General features: G+C 50.3%; 1 protein-coding gene across 1 annotated transcript in view; it reads right to left on the bottom strand.

The window, feature by feature from the left end:
* LOC138515431 (zinc finger protein 208-like) overlaps window positions 1-24612 on the bottom strand; it is a 488076-nt gene that overhangs the window by 94012 nt on the left and 369452 nt on the right. The window contains exon 5 of the mRNA XM_069630274.1: window positions 11173-12689. Coding sequence (XP_069486375.1) covers window positions 11173-12689 — 1517 coding nt within the window. The remainder of the gene's footprint in view (window positions 1-11172; window positions 12690-24612) is intronic.

The raw sequence follows: 24612 nt of genomic DNA, 5'->3' as shown, positions 1-24612 counted from the left end.
CCGCCTTTGCGTGCTCTCCCTGAACACTTCCCTCACTTTGTGTCTCACCTCTCCGGCGTCGTTTTTGGGCTTTCACACTGCCAGTGGGGCTTCACTGTCTCCATTCGCCGCCTGCGCAGTCTTGAGGGTTGCAATGTTGCAATGGTTCGGTGTGTGCTGGTGCTTGCACAAAGTAAAGCGCACACTTACTGCTTTACTTATGTTCCAGTCATGCCTTCTTGCCATGTGACGTTCCTGCTTTGGTGCTACGTGTGTCAGTGCCACGCTTGTTCAACTTAGTTCATAACTACCCCATTTTGTCCGTATCCACCTGCGTTAGGGCAACCCTGAAAGGTGGTAACTTGTTTTGTTATAGGCAGATGGTCTGTGCCCTCCCACGTGACGGGTAATGTTTGCTTGCAAATCCAGTGCTCTCTGCCCGCTTGCGTGGCCGTCTACTTCGTGGTGAACTTCGGTGGGAAGCAGGTCCAATGCTGCCTTGTATCTGCTGCATCGCCTCTTCCCTCCTTCTTCTCGACTCCGTCCTGCCAGCCAGGTGTGAGGCCCTGCCAATGACGATCGGCTATGGTTTCCAGTGGGCCCGTGGTCCAGGCCCTTCCTCGTCTGGGTCTGTGTTGTTGAGCGGTCTGGGCACCCCCTGACCTCCAGTGTGGGCCTCCTGCTATATGGCAGCTACAACTGACAATGTGGCGGCCCACAGCGTCACGGTGTCCACCCGCTGCCAGCCTTACCCCTTCGTCGTTAGCATCCACGTCATATCTGCGCTGGGCTCTTCTCCCAGCACAGACCTCAATGTTCTGGGCAATGAACTGTGCCCTCCCTCGTATTTGCTGGTAGTGCGTTACGGATCAGGCACCATCTGGTATGGCCATCTACCTCGTGATGTCCACCGATAATGTTTCAGTCCTTCTTGTTGGTGCCCCCGGCCGTGGCTTCCTGCTCGCTCAATGTATTTCCTCACTGTGCCACCGCTCTACACTCCCAGGTGCTGGGGCAATCGTGACTTTGGGCCGAGCCTGGATGCTCGAAGCGGGTGCGCACCGGAGTCCCGACTGGGTGCTCTTCCTGGTCGCTCGGGCAATTCACTGCTGAGAGTTATGGGGCTCAGCTCCGCCTGCTGGTGGACATTCTCCGCGCCTATCCCGGGTGCGGTGTGGGACCCCGGGCCATTGTACTCTCTTTTCCTGTTCTGTCTGCTCACCCGCCCCTCCGCCAGGGCTCTTTACCGCCTACGTCCTTTATTGTAGCCCTCGTCCTCTCGTGCCCCCCCTGCCACTGAACCTATTACAACATCTTTCTCTTTCCACCACATTCTCCTCGTGCCTCTTCCCCACACCCTGCCTCCTGAACTTACCACCTGCTCCTCTTTACACACTCTTTCAGATTTTCCACCCACTTACTCAACTTTGTTCCAATTTTGACCACTTCCTCTCTCCACAGCTTCTTCTCCCTCCACGTCCTTCAGAGTCTTCTCCTCTATTCCACCCCCCTCCACTCTCGCCCCTTCACCAAACCCCAACAACTGTCCTTTCTAAGGCCTAGAATGCTTATGTGAGCCTTTCATCCCCTGATGCTGGGCTTGTTCAAAGAGGACGCACATGTGTTATGAATGGATTGTGTTGCACGATTGGTTGAGCTCAAAGGGTTTAATTGATTCGGTTGTTTCTAATTCCCGATCACAGGTCTTTCTTGCTGTGTGGACAAAGTCTTTAAAAGGCCAAATCTTGAATACTAAGTACTTCTCGCACATGGACAGGGCAGCACAAGCTCCATGATGTTTGAGTAGTGGCCCTATCCAACCGTCTACTTTCCTGGATGTTTCACCCATGAGGCCCAGGACCACTCCACCTTTGCCTGGGTACGCATTCATGGTATGTGCACTCTCTTCTGTACACGGGATCTACTCCCAAGGAGCTGGCGACTTCCCCTATAAATGCAGCAATGAGCACTGCTTGTGTCACCATCTGCTAAAGAGCTACTGGCCTGGACCTACATCACATATGACAAGCACTTGCTCCTTTCTCCTGGCTGTTGTGGGGATCCGTCCCACACCACCCACAATCCCTGCCTCATGGAGATTGTGCTGGTACCCGGTCACACTAAGGTCATCCCTTATGCACCCCAATGCACTTCTTTTAGAGTAACATGTAAACAGGAAAATATATTTTACCTCATCAAGTTCAAAGTGGGTGTCAATTATAACAATAGGGAACTAGGATGTGTGTGGAAAAGGTTTAGCGCAGAGGAATTTGCCTGCATTAGAAAGCGATGTGTCATGAGCTATTCCCAGATAATGCTGTATGCAACCAATGTCGCCGTGCCGCAAATGCTATTGTCTTGTGATTGATAGGTGATTTCGCACTACTAAATATGTGCTCGTCCGAGATAACAGAACCGACCAACAAAAATTAGGATGTGCTCAGATTGAGGTGATTCTATTGTGATTGTATGGGACATCTCTGAGCACCGAAACACAAACATAGCTCTCAACCATTTGTGTCACAAAGGCGGGTGAAAACACCCGATTTTATTTTTGGCGGGTGAGAGGCCCATTGAAATGAATGGGCATGCAGGAGGCTTGGCGGGTGACTCAGCTATTTAGAAGGCGGGTGACACCCGCCAAAAGCGTGAGTTGAGAGCTATGCACAAATCCTATAGGTTTTTGGTCCAATCATCAACCTGATACGATCAAGCACAGCTTCTTTCACTGCCTGCTCTGTTATGTAAAACAGGACAGCCTTGCAAAGGTTTTTAACAGACTGAGAATTATCAGGTTCAACAGGAGTGCGGAAGGACACCACTTTGTGAATTAGTAATTCCCTAAATCTCATGATAAATTGGAAATACTTTTTGTTGTAAATGAGGTCGGCTACTTTTGGGTGTTTATATATTTTGTACCTTAATGATTAGGTTCTAAGAGATTTAGACATAGTGCATTGTTTTAACATTAAGTTCACTTGTTCTATTTTAAACCTTAAAATGTAATACGATGTATATTAGTTGCTATGTGCTTTGGTGCTTTTTAATTTAATTTTTATTTCATTGTTTAAATCCAGACCTAGATCGGAAGAAGCAGGGCACGGCACAGAGTGTGGTTAGCTAGCGTTTGGCACGTTTTAACAGTAACGCAATTCTGTGAGATGTGCTCTGTGCATACATTGGGAATAGTCCTTGGGAAGGTGTTGTTGAAAAAGCCACGTTTTGAGATTTGTGGGGACATTCTGAGCCAATACCGAGATAGAGTTCCAGAGGGTTGGTGTGTGATAAGAGAAGGACTGTATTTGTGTACTCTCGTTGCAGACGAGTTGTGATTCAAGCCAATTGGCCAATTTGCTGCACGAGAAGCTTGTGGCAGCAGATATGCAAAGTTTATCCACCAGGTACGTTGGAGTGCTACTCGCATGCAGTCTCGAACAGTATACTGGCCTGGAGAGGAAGCCACTACAGCTTGTATAGGATGGGGGTGGTTTGGTCAAATTTCCGGACACCTGTAATATGACATACTGCAGGGTGGTTGACTGCTTTTAGGTGAGCCAAGTAAGCAGCTGGGAGTTCCATCAGGAGGGCATTTCCCAGTTCATGCGAGATCTTTGGGCGCATGTCCATGTCCTTATTTCAGCCAACGAGGGACCAGGAGGCGGGAACCGGCCCCTGTTCAAAGGCCCACTTCTAAGGCCCCTGTCTGCTGACAGGCTGCTACATGAGATTTCTGCCACAGCCCAACCCGCCTTGAGGTTGCTATTCCTGGACTATTGGACTACCATGACTCTCTTACCTCACTCTGCATGGGTTAGTTACCTCCTCCTGACTGCCCTGTACCCCCATCTCTGCTTGTACTCTCAGCTCTCCCTGTTATGTACTAAATTAAGTAATTTCCGTACTCACCGTTACCATCTTACTCCCACTTCATTTCCTTAACAACAGGACCTGACATGTAACTTGAAAGTCAAACTTGAATGTATTTTGCATTTAACTTGAAAGTCACACTTGGGTGAATTTTGCATTTAACTTTGTCCATTGATTGTAACCTGCTAGCCCAGTGACGGCTCCATACCGCTGTACTTACTTACTCCTCCCTCTGCCTCCTCTCTCTTCCCACTCATGGCGCTCTCTGTTTCTCCCATCTATTCAAACTGCTTCTCTATCAACTATCCCTTCCCTTCTCACTAAGTCTGGAAAGAAGAAGTTTAAAAAGAATATATTGGCCTCTTACCCTGGTCTCCCTATCGCTGATACCTATTCCAGCGCCTCTTCCAGACAGACCCTCATCGATATCCTCTTAGTCGTTGCTTCGTCAGATCAATGGACGCCGCATATGATCTCTGTGCTCTGTCCTGTCTCCTCCTCTCCCATTAATGGTGGCACTCGCTTGGAAGTCCTTATGGATTCCTTTGACTCCTCCAGAGTCATACTTAATGTCTATCTTAATGGCACTGTCATTGTCCAAGGTCAGGCCAATCTCCTCCTCTTCGATAGGCATTCCCTTGCCTCATCAATTTCCTTTCATCTCCGGCAGTCCCTTCCTCTCATTCCTTGGCTACCTTGCCCACTCCTCCCTTCACCTCTGCCCCACTTCAGGCTACCTCCACTCCTCCACAGGGCATACCTCTGATTTGTACCCCTCCCCGGAAGGTCTGCATCTTGCCACTCTCAACTCTGCTGTCAAACACTCCTCTGACATCTGCCACCTCCTCGAAAAACTTGATGTCCTCGGTTTTACGGAGACATGGTTCACGGCCAGCTCTGTCACAAGCTTTGACACTCTCCTCCCTGATGGCTTCAAGATCCTCTCCGCACCCAGATCCACCCGGCCCAGAGGTGGTGTAGCCCTGAGTGAATTCCTGCCACTATCATTCCCACTCAGATTTACTCCTCTTTCGAATGCCTTGTCGAATGCCTTGTCTGCAGGCTCTCAATCTCTCCTAGCAACTCTCTTACTGTTGCTACTCTCTACCAGCCACCTGGTCATATCACCTATTTTCTCTCTGAGTGGACTGACCTCTCCTCCACCGTCCAGGCCTAAACCACTCAACTCCTCTTCTTTAGTGACCTCAACATCCACCTCGATTCACCCTGTCCCTCATCTTTGCTATTTCGCGACCTCTGTGAGTCCCTCTATCTCTATCCTCCCCTGTAGCCCGATGCATTCTGCAGGTCACACACTTGATGTCTTCATCTCCTCTGGGCTCCCCCTCTCTATCCCTCTGACTACTCCTCTCACCTGGAGTGACCCCTGCATCCTCTCCTCTCATCTCTCACTCTCTTCCCCGCAAGCCAAGCCTACCCCAACACTGCCACCTACCTTCTCGGACATACTTCCCATGAAGCGTGTGTCAGTTGAGGATTTTGCTGCCGCCTTCTCCCCCACTCCCTCCTCCTCTGGCTCACTCACACAGCCCTGTCCCTTCTCTACTCTTCTATTTCTGATACTCTTGATGCTCTTGCCCCTGTCAAGAGGATCCGTTTGAAGTCCAAAGCCAAGTGCAATTCCTGGTATGACTCTGACCTAGCTACACTTAAAAGTAAGTGTACGGCGACTGAGAGGAAATAGAGGGCTTCTTGTTCATCCTCTGACAAACTGGGCTGTCGCCTACTCCAAAGGCAATACCAACTATCTGTCCTCACTAAGCAGCCTGTGTCTCGGCGGTATCTAACAACTTGGTCGAACTATTTAAAATCTACAAGGAGCTGGCGAACCCTGCTGCAGTCTCTACCCCTCCTTTTGCCTCCCAGGTTCATTGCAATGCCCTTGCCTCTCACTTTATCTCAAAAACCCAGGACAATCCTGTCAATCCTTTCCTCCCCTTCCCCTCCTCTCCCCGGCTGTGCTTGCTGACCCGCCTTCAGCCTCCCTCACCCTCCTTCTCATCCTTTCCGCTTTTCTCTCCCGATGACGTCACTAAACAAGTCCGATCTATGAAAGCCTTGTCAAAACAGTTTCACCCCTGTTCCTCTAAAACCATCAAGGACCACATTGACAGCCTTGCTCTGGCCCTGTCGATTTTTGCCACCACCCCTTTGCCTCAGGATCCTTCCCCTCCCCTCTGAAGCACTCCCTTGTGCATCCTCTTCTCAAGAAGCCCAGAGCTGATCCTTCCTGTCTGGATAACTATTGCCCAATTTCCATTATTCCCTTTCTGGCCAAACTCCTGGAAAAGCTGTCCATCTCTCAGCTTAACCTTCATTCTGACTCTGTTGGCTGGCTCCATGACCACCAGTCTGACTTCAGAGCTGCCAGAAGCACGGAAACTGCTCTCCTAAACATCCGTGAAGATATGCTCTCCAACCTTGACTCTAAAATTCCATCTGTCCTCATACTACTCGATCTTTCTTCTGCCTTTGACACGGTCAACCATACCATCCTGCTCAACTGTCTCTGTGGTAACCTGGATATCACCGATCAGGTTCTGGCCTGGCTGACCTCTTTACTCTCTGATCGACCCTCCCAGGTCCAACTTGGATCCTTCCAATCATCTATCTCCCTCTCTACCTGTGGTGTTCCCCAGGGGTCTAACCTCTCGCCCTGGCTTTTCAACCAATACATGGCGACTCTCACCCACTGCATTGCCATTTTCTGCTCAAATTTCCAGTGCTACTGTGACGACACTGATCGTTGTGGTTTAGTGGGGGAACCAATGATGACGACTTCAGTCTTGGATGGGTTAAGATTGACGGTCGGCATCCAGGACTGGAGGATGGCTAGGTAATCATGGAGAAGACGGATGTCCTTTAGGCTTTTTACTCTTATGGACTAGATCGTCCTCATATTGGTGGACGCGTATATGACAATCTTTATGCCCAGAACCTCCCTGTAAAGGTTAAAAAAAGGTTTGATGAGAGGATGGATCCTTGGCAGAGTCTGCAACAAACTGGGAGTCAGTTAGAATGCAGCATTTTGATATGAACGTTCTGGTGTCTGCCCACCAGGTAGGAGGTAAACTAATTCAGGGCAGTGGCAGAGAGCCCCACCTTGTCAGCAAGAAGGGAGAGGAGGATGCAGTGGTCGTAAGTGTCAAATGAAGCTGAGAGATTAAAGAGGACGAGGAGACATGAGTCATCCATATCCGTGATTTGGAGGCCGTCATCCACCACCTGGATGGTGGATGTCTCAATGCTGCACTTGGCGCAGAACACTCAATAATAGTTATTTAAAAGGTGACATTCTTCAATTTTGGGGAGTAGTTGTGTAGCAACATTTTCCAAGATGTTGCCAATAAACGGGAGATTCGTAATGGGCCAGTAGGTGGCTTCTGTTGGGTCACCTTTTCCATCTGGATGGCAGTGCTGATAACAGTAGGGCTGTGTCAAGTGTGGCTGGTTAAATTTGGTGTGATATCTACATTCGAAGCTTGCTGCATCCAGTCTGTCAATCAGATTGCAGGGAACAGTGGATAACCTGCCGCAAGTAGCCACTGAACCCTGCTCTAGTGTGTTCCATCTTGTGCCACTTTATTTATCTTGCCACGTCCCCTCCACCTCACCAATTATGCTTCTGACTTTTCGATAAGGAGTGACTGACAGAGTGAGGAGCTTTTAGAGGGTCACAGGGGGTGTGCAGGTGCCTGGGAGTTGTCACAGCATCATATCTCCCTGTATTTTCAGAGCACCCAGTGTTCATACGTGCTTGAACCATCCCAAATCATACTCTAACCGTGTTGCAGACTGCCTCTTTCTTTTTTTCATCCAGATTCTTTTTTGAGATGTCGTTCCCACAGGCAGCTTCTGATAACTACGGACAGCACCGACCATCACAGCCCATGGCAGACAGCATTATCATGTAAGTATGGATTGAATATATGATGTATGAAATATACATAATCTGAATTCCTTAACTAAAGTAGGATCATGCGTATATACCATTACTTATGTTGTGGTCAGAATTGTGTAGCATCCAAGAGAATTCAGAGGAATACAAACATAAGACTGTTTAAGAAGTTGAAAATAACATTAATTATAACATACAACTGTAATCAGGTCACCCTACCACTTAAAACACAATCACCTCTGTTCCAGAAAGCAGTTTACAACAAAGAAAAGCCAGAAACAAGAAATAGATTTAACATACAAATGGTGGTACTACTAACAGTTTATTTTTAGAGTAACACAGTGACATATTGGCTGAAGAGCAATATTCTTTTAATCAGTAATTTTATTGACTCGGTTGGGTATGGTTTACATTTGACATGCCAGGTTATCCAGGATTCATTTCATTTGGTAAACATTTTTCTACATTATTCCTTCTTGGAATTCAGAGAGAAGAGCTATATCATCATAACTCTTTCATGTTAGCCAAAAAGGTGACTTTACACTTCCAAATTTGCATGAGCTTTATTGCCTTACGGCTCAGCAAATAATTCTATTTGCCCTTTCTAGTCTATTCACAAAGGTCCTTTTTTAAAATAAATTTCCATATCATTTAATGGAACACTTGACATCTCCATGCCCTTCACACCAAAACAATGGGCCTCATTACGAGTCTGGTGGTAACCGCGGCAATAAAATGGCCTGGTTACCGCCGGACTCGTATTACCATTCCGGCTCCGTGACTCCCGGAAATACCAGGGCATTACGAACCCTGGTGTCCTGGGAATCCCGGAGGCGGAATGGTGTAAATCCCCATTCCCATTGAGTCCTATAGGACTCAATGGGAATTGGGAAGTGGAAACAACGGCACCATCTTGTGATGGTGCTGGTGTTTCCACATCCGCCTGCAGGAGGTAGGTGTTCAACCCGCCAGGTCAGACCTGGCAGGAAGATCACCTCCCGCCTGCAGGACTTGGGATCGGGCAGTCCGGAATTAACAGTGGCAGCGGGTTTACCGCCACTGTTAATTCCGGACCGCCCGACCTGTAATGAGGCCCAATTTCTTAGAACGTAGTTCTTTAACAGTGGACATGCATCGTCCCTTATGCAATGGTATCTCAATTTGCTGATCCTAGGCCAGGAAGCGATCTACTAATCGTCCATGCTCCAATAGAGATCGGCTATAGTGTAAGATACTAGAAGGGATCCTGAGGAGAATTGGAGACTGAAGTGTTGTAGAATTTGCTGCAAAGGTGGAAACGTTGCAGCGTTCAGCGAGGAGGGTGTCCCAGGTGTGGCATGCATGTGTTGGAAACCGACTTCCCATTGATGAGCATTGCCTTTTCATAGATGTTGTGTCAAGCTTAGTTTAAACCCTATGTTGTGAAGTTGAAAGTAAAATTATGTCACTGGGATGAGCATATCCATGGAGCTGAGTGCGTAAAATGAGGAAGGCTGGCATCGATGTGCTACTTTTTTAATGACGCTATTTGCCAGTTCTTGTGGAATAAATGCAGTCAGAACAGTTTTTCTGTAAGGATGGTATTAAGTGCTGCCTTCTTTAAAAAAAACAAAAAAAAAATTCTTTAAGGCTCTTGTTCATGCACAGGTTTATGCGTTCTAACAGCAGTTGGGAATTAAAACATATCAACATCCAGCAAAATGAAGGAATGGGAAACCAGAATAAATAGGTCTTCAGCAAACTTCTGAAGGTCACTTGCAAGCTTACGCAGAGCGCATTCCAGATATAGAGTTCAGCCTAATAGGTTACACCACCCGGCTACCTTCAGAAACAGGAAATCCTCATCTGGAAGGTTAGCAGTAAATGTACAGGGTGGGAAAGGGTGAAAGGGTGGACTGCAGATGTGGGGGGGGGGGCAGGACCCGGGCAATAAAAGGCATAATCAGCTAGACAAAGCACTTTAAACCCAACCTTAGACATCACAGGAAGCTTGTGCAGATTGCAATGAACCAGAGTGATATGGTCAAAATTCTGAATGCCTGGTTAGCACTTTGTGTGCCAGCTAAAGTTAGTCACACGTGCCAGGGGGCACAGAAAAATGGTATTGCCATAGTCAATGCAGGAGTGAGGTTATACTGCAACAACTTAATGTGGAAATAAACCTTTGCCAACCACGGCGTCTCAGAGACAAATGAAAGCTCACGGTCACTTTTGACAACCAGGTATGGCATGAGCTCCAAGCTCAGCGGAAGGGCAAGGAAGCATGCCAAGTGCCCAGTATAACCCCAACATCCAATATAGAGTTTTCTCCACTGCAGTCGTGAGAAACAATTCATGCTTTCATGGTAATCAGACAGCTCTGAAAGTATAGTCATGCTTTTGCTGGGCTCCCAAATAAGTGCCAGAGGATCCGAGTGTTGTGATCATAGAATCTGAATCTGTAGGAGATTAGTTAGACCAGGGGCAGAACATGAAATGTTAGGTATAGGGCATAAGGCAGAACGCTGGAGCATTCCACATCCTATTAACCAGGGGCTGATATCACATGAGGCATCATAACTGCATATGTTCCAGCACGGGAGGATTGTAAATAGGAGAAGGCTGAGTCCCTGATGCAGGCATCTCTTATAAGAGCTAATGGTCAAGGGTGTTGAAGGCAACTGAGAAGTCCAGGAGAATACTAAAGGCCTCCCGCATTCACTGCACCAATGTGGTTTCTCATCTGTATATGTTCTCTGGCACCATCAACACAAATGACTATTCATTTACTGATAGGCGGCCTCTTGGCAATTAATTTATGGGACAGTTTCACCCACTGATTGAAGCAAGGAGTCTAAGCTTTTCCAAAGTGTTGGTACCCATTAATTTTCCCAACGTCCTTAGGCAAAGTGTTCCATAGGAGGGGAGCCACAACAAAGAAGGTACATTTTCCTTTTAGAATGTTCCACAAGGGATGAATGTCAAACAGCAGTGCTTTATCCAATCATAATCAGCCACTATCTGTGAGCCAAAGGACACTGGGAACAGCTACAGAGGCAGGTTCTTCACTGTTTTAGTCAATATCAAGGACAATCCCAGTCCCAACGAAGAAGCCCCTCCTCCTCTCTCAAGCTTCAATTGCAGAGGAAAGGTCCCCACTTGCATATCCTCTCATGGCAGATAATATCTGTGTATATTCTGCCTGGCACCTAATAATGTGACTATTCAGACTGATCTTTTTCATGCAATGCACTCCTAAGGTTTCACACCTGTGTGTATTCTACGCTGGCACATAATATTTCTCCTAAATGAGAAGTTTTTTCTACCCTCATTACACTTATCAGGTATTCCTCTGTATGTGAGGACTGATGGCAAATAAGACCTCCCAAAGCATTTTTCCACATCCTGTGCACATTTGTGGTTTCTCACTTGTATGTGTTCTCTAGTGGATAGTAAGACATCCTTTCCGTGTAAAACCTTCCCCACTCATGAGGTTTCTCACTGGTATGTGTTCTCTGGTGGTGAATAAGATTTCTCTTCTGAGCAAACCCTTTCCCACATTCAGTGCACTCATACGGTTTCTCACCTGTATGTGTTCTCTGGTGATGAATAAGACCTCCCTTCTGAGCAAATCCTTTTCCACATTCACTGCACTGATGAGGTTTCTCACCTGTATGTGTTCTCTGGTGGTAAATAAGACCTCCCTTCTGAGCAAACCCTTTTCCACATTCACTGCACTGATGAGGTTTCTCACCTGTATGTGTTCTCTGGTGGTTAGTAAGTTCTCTCTTCTCAGCAAACCCTTTCCCACATTCAGTGCACTGATGAGGTTTCTCACCTGTATGTGTTCTCTGGTGGTAAATAAGACCTCCCTTCTGAGCAAACCCTTTTCCACATTCACTGCACTGATGAGGTTTCTCACCTGTATGTGTTCTCTGGTGGTGAATAAGACCTCCCTTCTGAGCAAACCCTTTCCCGCATTCACTGCACTCATGAGGTTTCTCACCTGTATGTTTTCTTTGGTGGTGAATAAGATCACCCTTCCCAACAAAACCTTTCCCACATTCAGTGCAATTATAGGGTTTCTCGCCTGTATGTGTTCTCTGATGGCGAATAAGATCTCTCTTCCAAACAAAACCTTTCCCACATTCACTGCACTCATGGGATTTCTCACCTGTATGTGTTCTCTGGTGTTGAATAAGATCACCCTTCCCAACAAAACCTTTCCCACATTCAGTGCAATTATAGGGTTTCTCGCCTGTATGTCTTCTCAGGTGGTGAATAAGAGGGCCCTTCCGAATGAACCCTTTCCCACATTCAGTGCACACATGAGGTTTCTCACCAGTATGTGTTCTCTGGTGTTGAGTAAGTTCTCCCTTCCCAACAAACCCTTTCCCACATTCAGTGCAATCATGGGGTTTCTCGCCTGTATGTCTTCTCAGGTGGTGAATAAGATTGCCCTTCTGAGCAAACCCTTTCCCACATTCAGTGCACACATGAGGTTTCTCACCTGTATGTGTTCTCTGGTGGCTAGTAAGTATTCTCTTCTCAGCAAACCCTTTCCCACATTCACTGCACTTATGAGGCTTCGTGCCTGTATGTCTTCTCTGGTGGCAAGTAAGTTCTCCCTTGTCACCAAACTGTTTCCTACATTGAGTGCATTCATGTAGTTTTTCACTTGTATGTATTCTCTGGTGACGACCAAGATGTCCGATCTGAGCAAACCCTTTCCCACATTCACTGCACTTATGGGCTTTCTCAATTGTAAGTATTTGCTGGTGGCAGTTAAGTGTATCATGCAAACAGTTGTTATTCCCAAATTCAGCACGCTGGTAAGGTGTTTCACCCATGTCCTCATGTGGGCAATAAGTACGATCTTGAGATGGTTTAATTTCCTTCATCCTGTGCACGTTTAAGGTTTCTCCCCAGTTTGTTTTCTCAGGTGCTTAATAAAAGGACCCTTTCCACTGAATCTCTTCCTAAATTCCGGGTACAGATGAGGCTTCTCATTTGTGGGTCATTTGTGATGACAAACAAGCTCATTCCTCTGACCGAAAGTTTAAAAATATTCAGTGCATGGATATGTTTTGTCCATTACAGGTTTTTCGCTAAATACTTCAGACAAACTACCCTTAGAATCAGAATGGGAATGAAATTGCACTCACATGTGTTCTATCATGAATAATAACGACAATGCATTTCGTTCTACATTTCAAACATTGTGCTTTTGATGATAGATCCCAGGACTGACAGAAAGAGCAAGGTTTGTTACTAGATGTCATCACCAAGAGCTTGCAGGGATGGGAACCAACATGTATCTATCAGGCTTCTCAATCTAATTTCAATTGTGAAAAGGAAAGTGGACCCCAGACCTGCATACTTCCAAGATGTTTGGAAATTGCATATTCACCGATGAAGCTTTGCAGTGTATCAGTCCAGAGCATGTATCAATCACTGTTGTTGCATTTCTGGGGCATCCATCACCTGTTAAAATAAAAGGAGATATGCGTTATTAGTTTTAACACGTTCACTATCGCAGGCATCACAAGTAAGAGGAAGACTGGTTCTCAGTATTAGTTATGTGCATAGGTTAAGCATGCACATAGTAACTAAAAAGACTAAGGGCCTCATTACGACCCTGGCGGAAAGGGGTTTGCGGCAGCGTTGGCTGCGCCGACCCCTTTTCGCCAAATACGAGGTCCCTTAGCGCCATGGCGGATTTAACACCTGCTTTTAGCAGGTGTTAAAATCCATGGCGCTAAGGGACCATGGAGTTAATTACGCCACCGTAATTTACGGTGGCGTAATTAACGCCTTCCCCACTCCCATTATGCCCTATGGGGCAAAAATGGGAATGGGGAAGGGTAAATGGGACATGGGGATTTACCGCCCCGCCAAGGTCGGAATGGGGCGGTAAATCCCCATTCCGCCATGGCGTAAACGTAGTTTACGCCATGGCGGTAAAGTCAAGGCCCAGGCGGTAACTTACCGCCTGGGTCGTAATGAGGCCATATGAATACTAGGGTGCCATCGATTGTGGGAGGGCACGCTGACAGCTGGCAGAGTAGTAGTGCTTGAATGATATAATGTAATGGGACAGAGGTGACATGCAGCAGGAACAGAGTGATGCATTTATATTTAAAACATTTTGTCATCGAAGAGCATAAGAAGGAAAGTAAAACAGGCTGTGTGAACACATGAAATGACAAGTAGATATTTTAACCATGAGGGCTGTGCAGGTATTACCCAAATTGTTTGTTTACAATTGTTCGAATGAACAATTGACCGAATTTAAAGGGTCACAATTGACCTTTTCACAATTGACCGAATACATACATATATATATATATATATATATTCAGTGAAAAAAACTTTGTTAAAGGGACGTTATGGTTAAGTTGTGCTACTAAAAACCTATGAAATTCAGTGAAAAAACTTAGTTAAAGGGACGTTATGGTTCCAAGTAAAACCGAAAAACCCTTGAAATTCGCCAGTTATGGTAAGCTAAGCAACCATAACTCGCGCCACCACCGTGCACTGCTAAGACTAACACCCAGGACATCAAAGATGACATCACAAATGTCATTGATGACATCACTGATGACATCACGTGTATGTACTTTTCATGAAATATGTGTACAAGGGATTCTTATTATGTTGCGAAAAAAGTGTCAAGAATCATTGCATGAAATATACCCTAATAAGTGCATTGAACGATGCATTGATATAAATAGCATTCTATTATGGGGTTCTATCTAGTATACTAAGCTACTCATACAGAAACATAACATTGTGTGCAGCGTACAAGATGAAGGTATGATATTCATAATGTTAATATGTTGAATAATGAAATGATAATTGTTTTCTTAATAGATTTTTGTGTACTGTGAAATATGTAATAAGTAGCTTATAAAACCCATGTATTACTTAATTGCATTACTATAGACAAAACACAAAAACACATACTAATATGGGTATATACAGGGAAAGTGAAGTTAGCAAAAAAGCACAAGTAGTAGCAGAAACAATTCATAACTTAACTGATTAGTTTTATGCAAATAAATGATTGCTCTGTTTCAAAGCTGCTATTTACCCTATGTATATGTATCACTTGATGTGATTGGATCCTAAGGAAAGTAGTGTGAGTACAATGTATACAAATATGACCATAAACAGGGAAAGTACAGCCATAAAAAAAACAACAGAACTATCAGAAAGTGCTCATAAGTCTAGTGATTATCTTTATGCACAAAAAGGATTGCTGTCTTTCAAGCTTGTGTTTTCCCATATGTATATGTTTCATATGATGTGACTGTACTCTAAGGGAATTACTGTAAGAACCTACTAGAAGGATATGTCTACAAATAAAATAAAATTCTTAGTTTCCGACTGTTACTGAAGAAAACCACGTGGCCTAGATATGTCAGCAAAAGAAAAAATAGTGAGCCAGACATGTGATGTCATCAGTGATGTCATCAATGACATTTGTGATGTCATCTTTGATGTCCTGGGTGTTAGTCTTAGCAGTGCACGGTGGTGGCGCGAGTTATGGTTGCTTAGCTTACCATAACTGGCGAATTTCAAGGGTTTTTCGGTTTTACTTGGAACCATAACGTCCCTTTAACAAAGTTTTTTCACTGAATTTCATAGGTTTTTAGTAGCACAACTTAACCATAATGTCCCTTTAACAAAGTTTTTTCACGGAATTTCATAGGTTTTTAGTAGCAAAACTTAACAATAATGACTTTGGGCCTCATTACGACCCTGGCGTTGGACCATGGTGCTAATAGCACCATGGTCCATGCCGGTAACCTACCGACTCCGCCATGGCAAAATGGGGAATTACCGCCCCATTCCAAGGTTGGCGGGGCAGTAATTCCCCATGCCGCCATGGCCCTTCCCCATTCCCAGTTTTGCCCCATAGGGCTCAATGGGACTGGGGAAGGCGCTAAGTACGGTGCCGCAAATTGTGGCACCGTACTTAGCACCAAGGTCCCTTTGCGGGTTGGTTTTTAACGCCTGCAAAAAGCAGGCGTTAAAGTCTCCAACCCGCAAAGGGACCTCGTAATCAGGCGCTAAGGGATTACCGGTACGGGTACCCTTACCGGTAGCGGTAATCCCTTAGCGCCAGGGTCGTAATGAGGCCCTTTGACTTTATATACATGTCATATGGAACTGACTAGATCTCTTCTTATGAACTTGATGTCCGCGAAATTATTTAATGTTCGCGGACATGTTCGGAGAACAGTACCACTACCTAAAAACTTTGGGGGTGGGGGGGGTATGTTTGATTGTTATATCATAATATAAGAACATTTAACAAATTCAAAAAGCAGCACACAAACACATTATGGGGCCGATTCATGGAACAAACGTGCGCCGAAAATCTTGGCGCAAGCATGCGCAAGCGGAAAAAAACAGGCGCACGCGTGCGATTCATGGAAGTCCCTGCGCGTGTTCACCGCGGGATGTGCGCCAAACCTGTGCATGGCGCACAAGTCACTGCAACATCGCGAAAGGCGTGCGCGACGCGCACAGTGAAAGCGCACAACCTCAGCGCACACACCAGAAAGTGGGCGGGACATGGGGCGTAACGCGCGGAATGGGGAACAACATGCGAAAATAAGGGCGTAACTGGGGATGTACTGCAGGGAAGCAGACGGAACGCCCACACGCACTCGAACCACACGTATTCATGGAATCGAATAGGGCAAAGCCACGCACAGCCAAAGACACGCACAAGCTGAAACACGTCCGCCACACGAAGGCAGGCGGTAGAGTCCCAGCGCATCAAAAAAAGTGGCACGCGGGAAGTTAAATACGCGATTGAGTGGGGTACGTGTATTTCGGGGGTGCGCGGGAAGTTACACACGCGATTGAGCGGGGTACGTGTATTTCGGGGGTGCGCAGGAAGTCAAATACGTGATTATCGGGGTACGTGTATTCCGGGGGTGCGCGGGAAGTTACACACGCGATTGAGCGGGGTACGTGTATTTCGGGGGTGCGCGGGAAGTCAAATACGCGATTAAGCGGGGTACGTGTATTCCGGGGGTGCGCGGGAAGTTACACACGCGATTGAGCGGGGTACGTGTATTTCGGGGGTGCGCGGGATGTCAAATACGCAATTGAGCGGGGTACGTGTATTTCGGGGGTGCGCGGGAAGTCAAATACACGATTGAGCGGGGTACGTGTATTTCGGGGGTGCGCGGGAAGTGACACGCGATTGAGCAGGGTACGTGTTTTTCGGGGGTGCGCAGGAAGTTACACACGCGATTGAGCGGGGTACGTGTATTTCAGGGGTGCGCAGGAAGTTACACACGCGATTGAGCGGGGTACATGTATTTCGGGGGTGCGCGGGAAGTCACACACGCGATATTATCAGGGTATGTGTATTACAGGGGTGCGCGGGGAGCAGCACACGTGAATTGCACGTGTGGTTCCTCCCAGGTGTACCCTCTACACCCTCCACGGCCCCTGCAGGTGGCTCACACCACAGGGGCCTACCCAGCACATGTCCTGCAGGCACCCCATCCACCATGGCCATGCCCACCAGCCAACCCACATATCAACTAGCACTACTGCCCATCAACGCATGTCCCCCTGCACCCCCAGCCACCAGGGGCAGCCTCCACCAGGCCCCCACCCATGTCTCCCACCAACCCCACCCCCCCAGCCACCAGGGGCAGCCTCCACCAGGCCCCCACCCATGTCTCCCACCACCCCCACCCCCCCAGCCACCAGGGGCAGCCTCCACCAGGCCCCCACCCATGTCTCCCACCACCCCCACCCCCCAGCACTGTGGGGCACCCTCCACCAGGCCCCCACCCATGTCTCCCACCAACCCCACCCCCCCAGCCACCAGGGGCAGCCTCCACCAGGCCCCCACCCATGTCTCCCACCACCCCCACCCCCCCAGCCACCAGGGGCAGCCTCCACCAGGCCCCCACCCATGTCTCCCACCACCCCCACCCCCCAGCACTGTGGGGCACCCTCCACCAGGCCCCCACCCATGTCTCCCACCACCCCCACCCCCCAGCAGTGCAGGGGCACCCACCACCAAGCCCCCACCCATGTCTCCCACCAGCCCCACCCCCCCAGCAGTGCAGGGCCAGCCCCCACCCATGTCTCCCACCACCCCCACCCCCCCAGTCACCAGGGGCAGCCTTCACCAGGCCCCCACCCATGTCTTCCACCACCCCCACCCCCCAGCCACCAGGGGCAGCCTCCACCAGGCCCCCACCCATGTCTCCCACCACCCCCACCCCCCAGCAGTGCAGGGCCAGCCCCCACCCATGTCTCCCACCACCCCCACCCCCCCAGTCACCAGGGGCAGCCTCCACCAGGCCCCCACCCATGTCTCCCACCACCCCCACCCCCCAGCCACCAGGGGCAGCCTCCACCAGGCCCCCACCCATGTCTCCCACCACCCCCACCCCCCCAGGGGCAGCCTCCACCAGGCCCCCACCCATGTCTCCCACCACCTCCACCCCCCAGCACTGTGGGGCACCCTCCAGCAGGCCACCACCCATGTCCAACTCATGTCTCCCACCACCCCCACCCCCCAGCCACCAGGGGCAGCCTTCACCAGGCCCCCACCCATGTCTCCCACCACCCCCACCCCCCAGCAGTGCAGGGCCAGCCCCCACCCATGTCTCCCACCACCCCCACCCCCCCAGTCACCAGGGGCAGCCTTCACCAGGCCCCCACCCATGTCTCCCACCACCCCCACCCCCCAGCCACCAGGGGCAGCCTCCACCAGGCCCCCACCCATGTCTCCCACCACCCCCACCCCCCAGCAGTGCAGGGCCAGCCCCCACCCATGTCTCCCACCACCCCCACCCCCCCAGTCACCAGGGGCAGCCTCCACCAGGCCCCCACCCATGTCTCCCACCACCCCCACCCCCCCAGGGGCAGCCTCCACCAGGTCCCCACCCATGTCTCCCACCACCTCCACCCCCCAGCACTGTGGGGCACCCTCCACCAGGCCCCCACCCATGTCCAACTCATGTCTCCCACCACCCCCACCCCCCAGCCACCAGGGGCAGCCTTCACCAAGCCCCCACCCATGTCTCCCACCACCCCCACCCCCCAGCACTGTGGGGCACCTGCCAGCAGGCCCCCACCCATGTCCAACTCATGTTCCCCACCCAACATGTCATCACAATCTAGATCCCTGGTCTCTATGGTCAGCCCCCAAATGCAAAACACCCACCCGAGTATTGCATCCACCCACTCATAATTTGCAATTACATCACAGAACACCAATTGCAAGTTCCGAAACAAACACATGTCCCTCACATACACCCAATGGGTTTCAGTGAATCTCAAAACACAGAACATGAAATGCATGAAAACAATGAGACACCACACATTGAAGTTGACCAAAAAAATAATGTATTAAAGGAAACATGAATAGAATCAAAAATGAAGAAACAGAAATGTGAATGTAAAAAAATGAAAAGAAGCATGTCCGTTCAAAAAAATAAAAATCAAAAATTAAAATCCAAAGTAATGTCGTGCAAAGTCAATGTCTACAAAACAAAATCCAATGGGAAATAAAAAAGAAAGCCATTGCTCCATGGTCAAAAAGTGAAAACAAAATACAATCCAACTGTGAACTATGTACAATGCAAGAAGCCAGGGTCCATCATCCCAACAAAATAAAGGAAACCTATCTAACTACACTAACTAATAAAAAAAACTATATACAAAAATGTGGCCAATGTCCGAAAGGTCCAAATGAAATAAAAACAAAAATTAAACCTAACACTACCTACATAACTATGTACAAGGGCAGCGGGCTAGTTCCACGGCTCACTTGTGGATGTCCCGGGCCAGGGCATCATCGAACTCCTCAATGTCCCAGAGGCGGTCTTCCTCCATGGCCCCGAGGGTCCGCAAGGCCGTCGACGTGTCCACCTCCAAACCCCTGCGGATTGCCTCGAGGCACTCGGCCCGCCTCAGGGCCCTCCGCATGGAGTTCTCCGCCCTGACCATTGTGAGCCGTGCCTCTTCCGCTCGCTGCCGCTCCGCATCTATGGCGTGGCCCAACCGCTGCCACACGGAAGACACTCTCTGTCCTGGGTCCTCCTGCCCTCCGGCCGATGCCTGCCCCTCCGATGTTGAAGGCCCCGAGCCTTCATGGCTCCCACCATGGTGCTGCTGCTGCTGTGCCTCTGCCCCTGCACTGCCTCCTGCTGCCTGCACATCCTCCGCCGGCTGGGGTGCAGTCGATGACGTGGCCACCCCTGCTGGACGTCCGACTCCCGACTGTGGCAGGGATGCCTCCTCCACCAGCCTGGCCGCACCGTCAGAGGCAGCTCCACAGGGCACCCAGGTGACTGATGGGTGGGAAGATGGCACAGAGGACGACTGGCGCGTAGGGGGTCCAGCTGAGGAGGGGGTCGTAGCAAGCCCCATCAGACGGAGGAATCCGGCATGGGTGACCTGTCCCAGCAGGCTGACGTGGTCAACGAGCCATTCGAGATGACGTGCAGTCTCTTCATGAAAAGACTGCAGGTCACCTCGCATGGCCCGTTGACGCAACGCCACACCAGCCAGGACAGGCTCAACCCGGGCCTGGATAGCCACGTCCGCAGGCAGAGGAAGGCCAGTTGACGTCAGCTCATCCCCTGCCTGAAAACCGGTCTGGACATAGGCATCCCTGCTGGTGCAAGATGATGCAGGGACAGGATCAGGGACAGGATTGCACACAGGCACCTCCGCGGCGGCCTGTGCTGCCTCCTGTCCCTGGTCCTGGTCCTGGTCCTGCACTGCACCACTAGCACCAGAGGGATCCCCACCTCCAGACCCCGTCTCTGGTGCTTGCACGGCCTCCTCCTCCACCAAACCCCCCACCAACCTGGATGACTCCGTGCCATCTTCCCCTGTTGGGCCCTGTGGGGTTCCAGCTGCCCCTTCTGCTGCCGAGGAGTCCAACTCCAACCTCCGCCTCTTGGACCTCCCCCCGGCAGCTGCGGCCTGGGACGCGGCACCGGACTCCTCACTCCCCGACGACAACATGGGAGGGGAGCTGGCCCTTGCGTCTCCGGCTGGCGGTGGGATCCCCGCCGCTGTGCTCCACAGCACCTTCTCTGCCCTCTTCATCAGTTGACGCAGCAGACAGGGAGAAACAAAACACAGGCATCAGGGCACTGTACAATGGACACATACACACATGACAGTTGTACATGAGTGGCATTGGCAAACCTCAGACATGTCATCACGATCCCCAACACACATGTCATTACAACTGGCACACACAAGCCATTCCACAGCCATATCGCAACAGCCAACACCATCCATACACATACAACAGCATGAGCAGCCAAAGGTGAGCCAGACATCACATGCAACACAGGAAGTGCACCACACATTTACACACACCACCACACTTGCATGCATGTGTACACCTTTGCCAAGTGTCGCAGTGTTCAGACGGGCATCCATGTCACATCTGCCCATCAGGCTTCCACATACCGCTGTCACATGCATCCATGTTGCATCACTGTTGCACCCTTGTCAAATACACACACATGTACACAGCGCTGATACATGCAGCCGAAAACAACATACATGCGTGACATCACGGACATGTCTACTCACATACACATTCATACAAACTTGTGTGCCCACACAACTGCATTTGGCATGCAAGCCCACACACACACACCATCCATGTCTCACACATTACAGCCCTCGCATGTGTCAGCCCCACGGCCCTGTACACCCGCACCCATACTCGACCCCATACAAACAGATGTGCAACCTGCACACTACTGAACAATTACCACACGCACTGCTCACAATCAGGATGCATGTACACTCACCACTCGACTCCAGACGGGTCTGCTTCTCAAGGACCTGGACGTGGAGCGCTGGGGATATGCGTTCCAGGACCCTCATCTGTTCTTCCGACAAGTGGCCCCGGCGCCCCTTGGCATCCGCTGCCTTCAAGAGGTGCCGGGCCTTGTTCAGGGTCCTGGACCTGATGTCCTACCACCGCTTCTTGACATGTTGTAAGTCGCGGACTGCCACCCCCTCCGCGTTGATGGCAGTCACGATGTCAGTTCAGATCCGAGTCGGTCCTTCCTTGTCGGCGCGGGAACTTCCGAAGAGGGCATCATACTGCCCCAGGACTTGCTCCACCAGGACACCAACTTCGGTGGCACTGAAGCTGGTGCCCCTCTGCCTCTCTGGCCGGGGGTTGTCAGTGGTCACAGATGGAGTTTGCCCCGACATGACAACCCCAGAGGCAGGAGTGGGTGGGCAACTGGGTCCTGGGGCTGGGCTGTGGAGCGATGGAATCCCAGTCGGGAGTCTTCGGTTCCAGAAGTGGTGGTCACACCAACAGCACCCCTGGCTGATGTGCAGGCAGCAAATGGCAGGGCACGTGGGCAGCAGTCAGTCAGGCAGCAGCAGCAGATGGCAGGTGGGAGCATGCTCGGGGCTCTGGGGGGCAGTAGTTCGGCCTTCTGGGCAGGAGCGTGGTCTTCCGTGTGCTTACGCGTGGCCAGCTTGATACGGAGTGATTTGGCACGTGAAAATTCTGCACGTCAGCTTGTAATTTGAGGAAAGGCCCTTAGCGCGTAAGCGCGTCTGTACGCATACGCATTTTCATTGGACCAAAGGCCCTCAGCGCGTGAGCGCGTCTGTGACGTGACGTGCAAGGGTGTATCCCTCATTGCACGTGATGACAGAACACACGTGGATTTCAACCAATCGCGTGTGAAAGTTCACGGCACCCCGGAACACACGTACCCAGGCTAATCGCGTGTGGAACTACCCGCGCACCCCGAAAAACACGTACCCAGGCCAATCGCATGTGGAACTACCCGCGCACCCGGAAACACACGTACCCAGGCCAATCGTGTGTACGCTCGCTCCCCTCCGATCACACGCGATGTCACCCGAATACGGGAAACCCATGCACGGCAAAAGACGTGCACAGGCGTCAACGAGTCCGCCCACACGGAGCCGTCCCGCACACAGCATAAAAGTGCGCGCAAACAACAAACGCGTATATACAGCGACGATGAATGCCCCATTTGTTGCTGCACTGATCGTTGGACACCGCAGGAGGAGGAGAATAGCCAGGGCACGCATTTTTGCACCACGGACAAGCCTTTTTGGGATGCCCGACGACCAGGTCTACGGCAGGTATAGGTTTCCACCCCATATCATCCTAGACCTGGTCAGGGAGTGGGAAGATGACCTCACATCCCCCACCCTTTGCTCCCAAGCATTGAGCCCCTTGGAGAAGCTGCTCAATGTCTTGCATTTTTTGGCCACTGGGTCGTTTCAGCGGACCACTGCCATAGTGGGGGGGGGTCTCACAGGCCACGCAGTCACGCTGCCTACACCAGGTACTGGCAATCATGACAGCGCGCCCCTCAGTCCGCAGGCACATATACATGCCCAGAACACCCGCAGAAAGGCAGGCCGTTGTCCTGGATTTTTTCATGGTGGCACACTTCCCCAAAGTGCTCGGTGCCATAGATTGCACCCATGTAGCCCTACGTCCACCTAGGGCCACTGAGCACATCTACCGAAACCGCAAGCACTGGCATTCCATCAATGTACAGGTGGTATGCGATGCAAAGGGAATCATCACCTCTGTCTATGCAAACTACCCTGGCTCCACCCATGACAGTTTCATATACAGAATGTCCGCCCTGAGCCGGGCCCTGGAAGCTGGGCAGCATGGCGACACATGGCTCCTAGGTCAGTACAAATGCCCTTGCACATGCATGCAAGTCACACACAGACAAATATCCCAACCCTAATAATCTCAATTATTATCACCTCCCCAGGGGACAGTGCCTACCCTCTGAGCAACCACATGATGACGCCAATCCGGAACCCCACCACACCACCCCAGGTAAGATACAACACTGCCCATATTGCAACCAGGGGCATAGTGGAGCGCACATTCGGAGTGCTCAAGTCATGTTTCCGCTCCCTTGACCGCTCTGGTGGGCAACTACTCTATGCACCACCAGTAGTGTGCAGGATCATTGTGGCAGCATGTGTCCTGCACAATGTTGCAACACGGCAGGGCGTCCCGGTGGACATGGTGGTGCCCCCACATCCCCAACCACAGGCGCTGCCCATGGGAGGGGACAGGGCACGTGGCGAGGAAGCCCAGACCCAGCTTGTGGCCACATTTTTCACCTAAACTCCCACCCCTGCGGAGTGCACACAGGCCTGGTACATACCAGGTGACAATCGATGATGACAAAGTGACAGTCAACTGTCACAACCCTACCACCCTGAGATAGTTGCCATGGAAGTGCCACATCGTCTGCATCCCTAGCTACTTCAACACAAGCTATCCTGTGCAACCAAAATGCACACATATGATATGTGACATGACATGGGCCATACACAAGTATTCCAAGGCGCAATGAGGCAGGGGGGGGGGACAAGGGAACACAGAGAACGGTACTACTAGGCCAGGTGTCATTGAGATTGTGCAAGTGCAGGGGTAGGGGGAAGGGAAAAGTGCAAGGGGAAGGGTGAGGGGGTGGGGGTGGCGGGGGGGATAGGGGGGAGTCCAGTACAGGGGAAGTAGGCCAAAAAAATAACATATAGGTCGCCTGGTGGCAACTGCAAAGGTAAGTGCAGACAAGTGCTGGGAAGGGAGGGCTGTAGGGATAGAGAGACAGTACTGCAGTGCAGGGGTTGCCAGGGTGGCAGTGCAAGTGGACAGTGGCTGGGCCAGGGACCGAGGTTGGTGAGAGTGTCCCAGTTGCAGCTCCTGTGCAGTTCCAGTGAAGAATTCTGCAAGGGAGAGGCAGAGAGTAAGCAGAAGCAAAGAGGAAGGTCTTGAGGTGCTTCCAGAACTGGAGATGGTTCCCCTCAAGTTC

Source organism: Ambystoma mexicanum, chromosome 6q (genome assembly GCF_040938575.1).
Source record: "Ambystoma mexicanum isolate Mex_15411 chromosome 6q, UKY_AmexF1_1, whole genome shotgun sequence".
In the NCBI taxonomy this organism is placed as follows: Eukaryota; Metazoa; Chordata; class Amphibia; order Caudata; family Ambystomatidae; genus Ambystoma; species Ambystoma mexicanum.
Note: the sequence above shows the minus strand (reverse complement) of the source record. Positions and strands in the feature narration are given on the sequence as shown.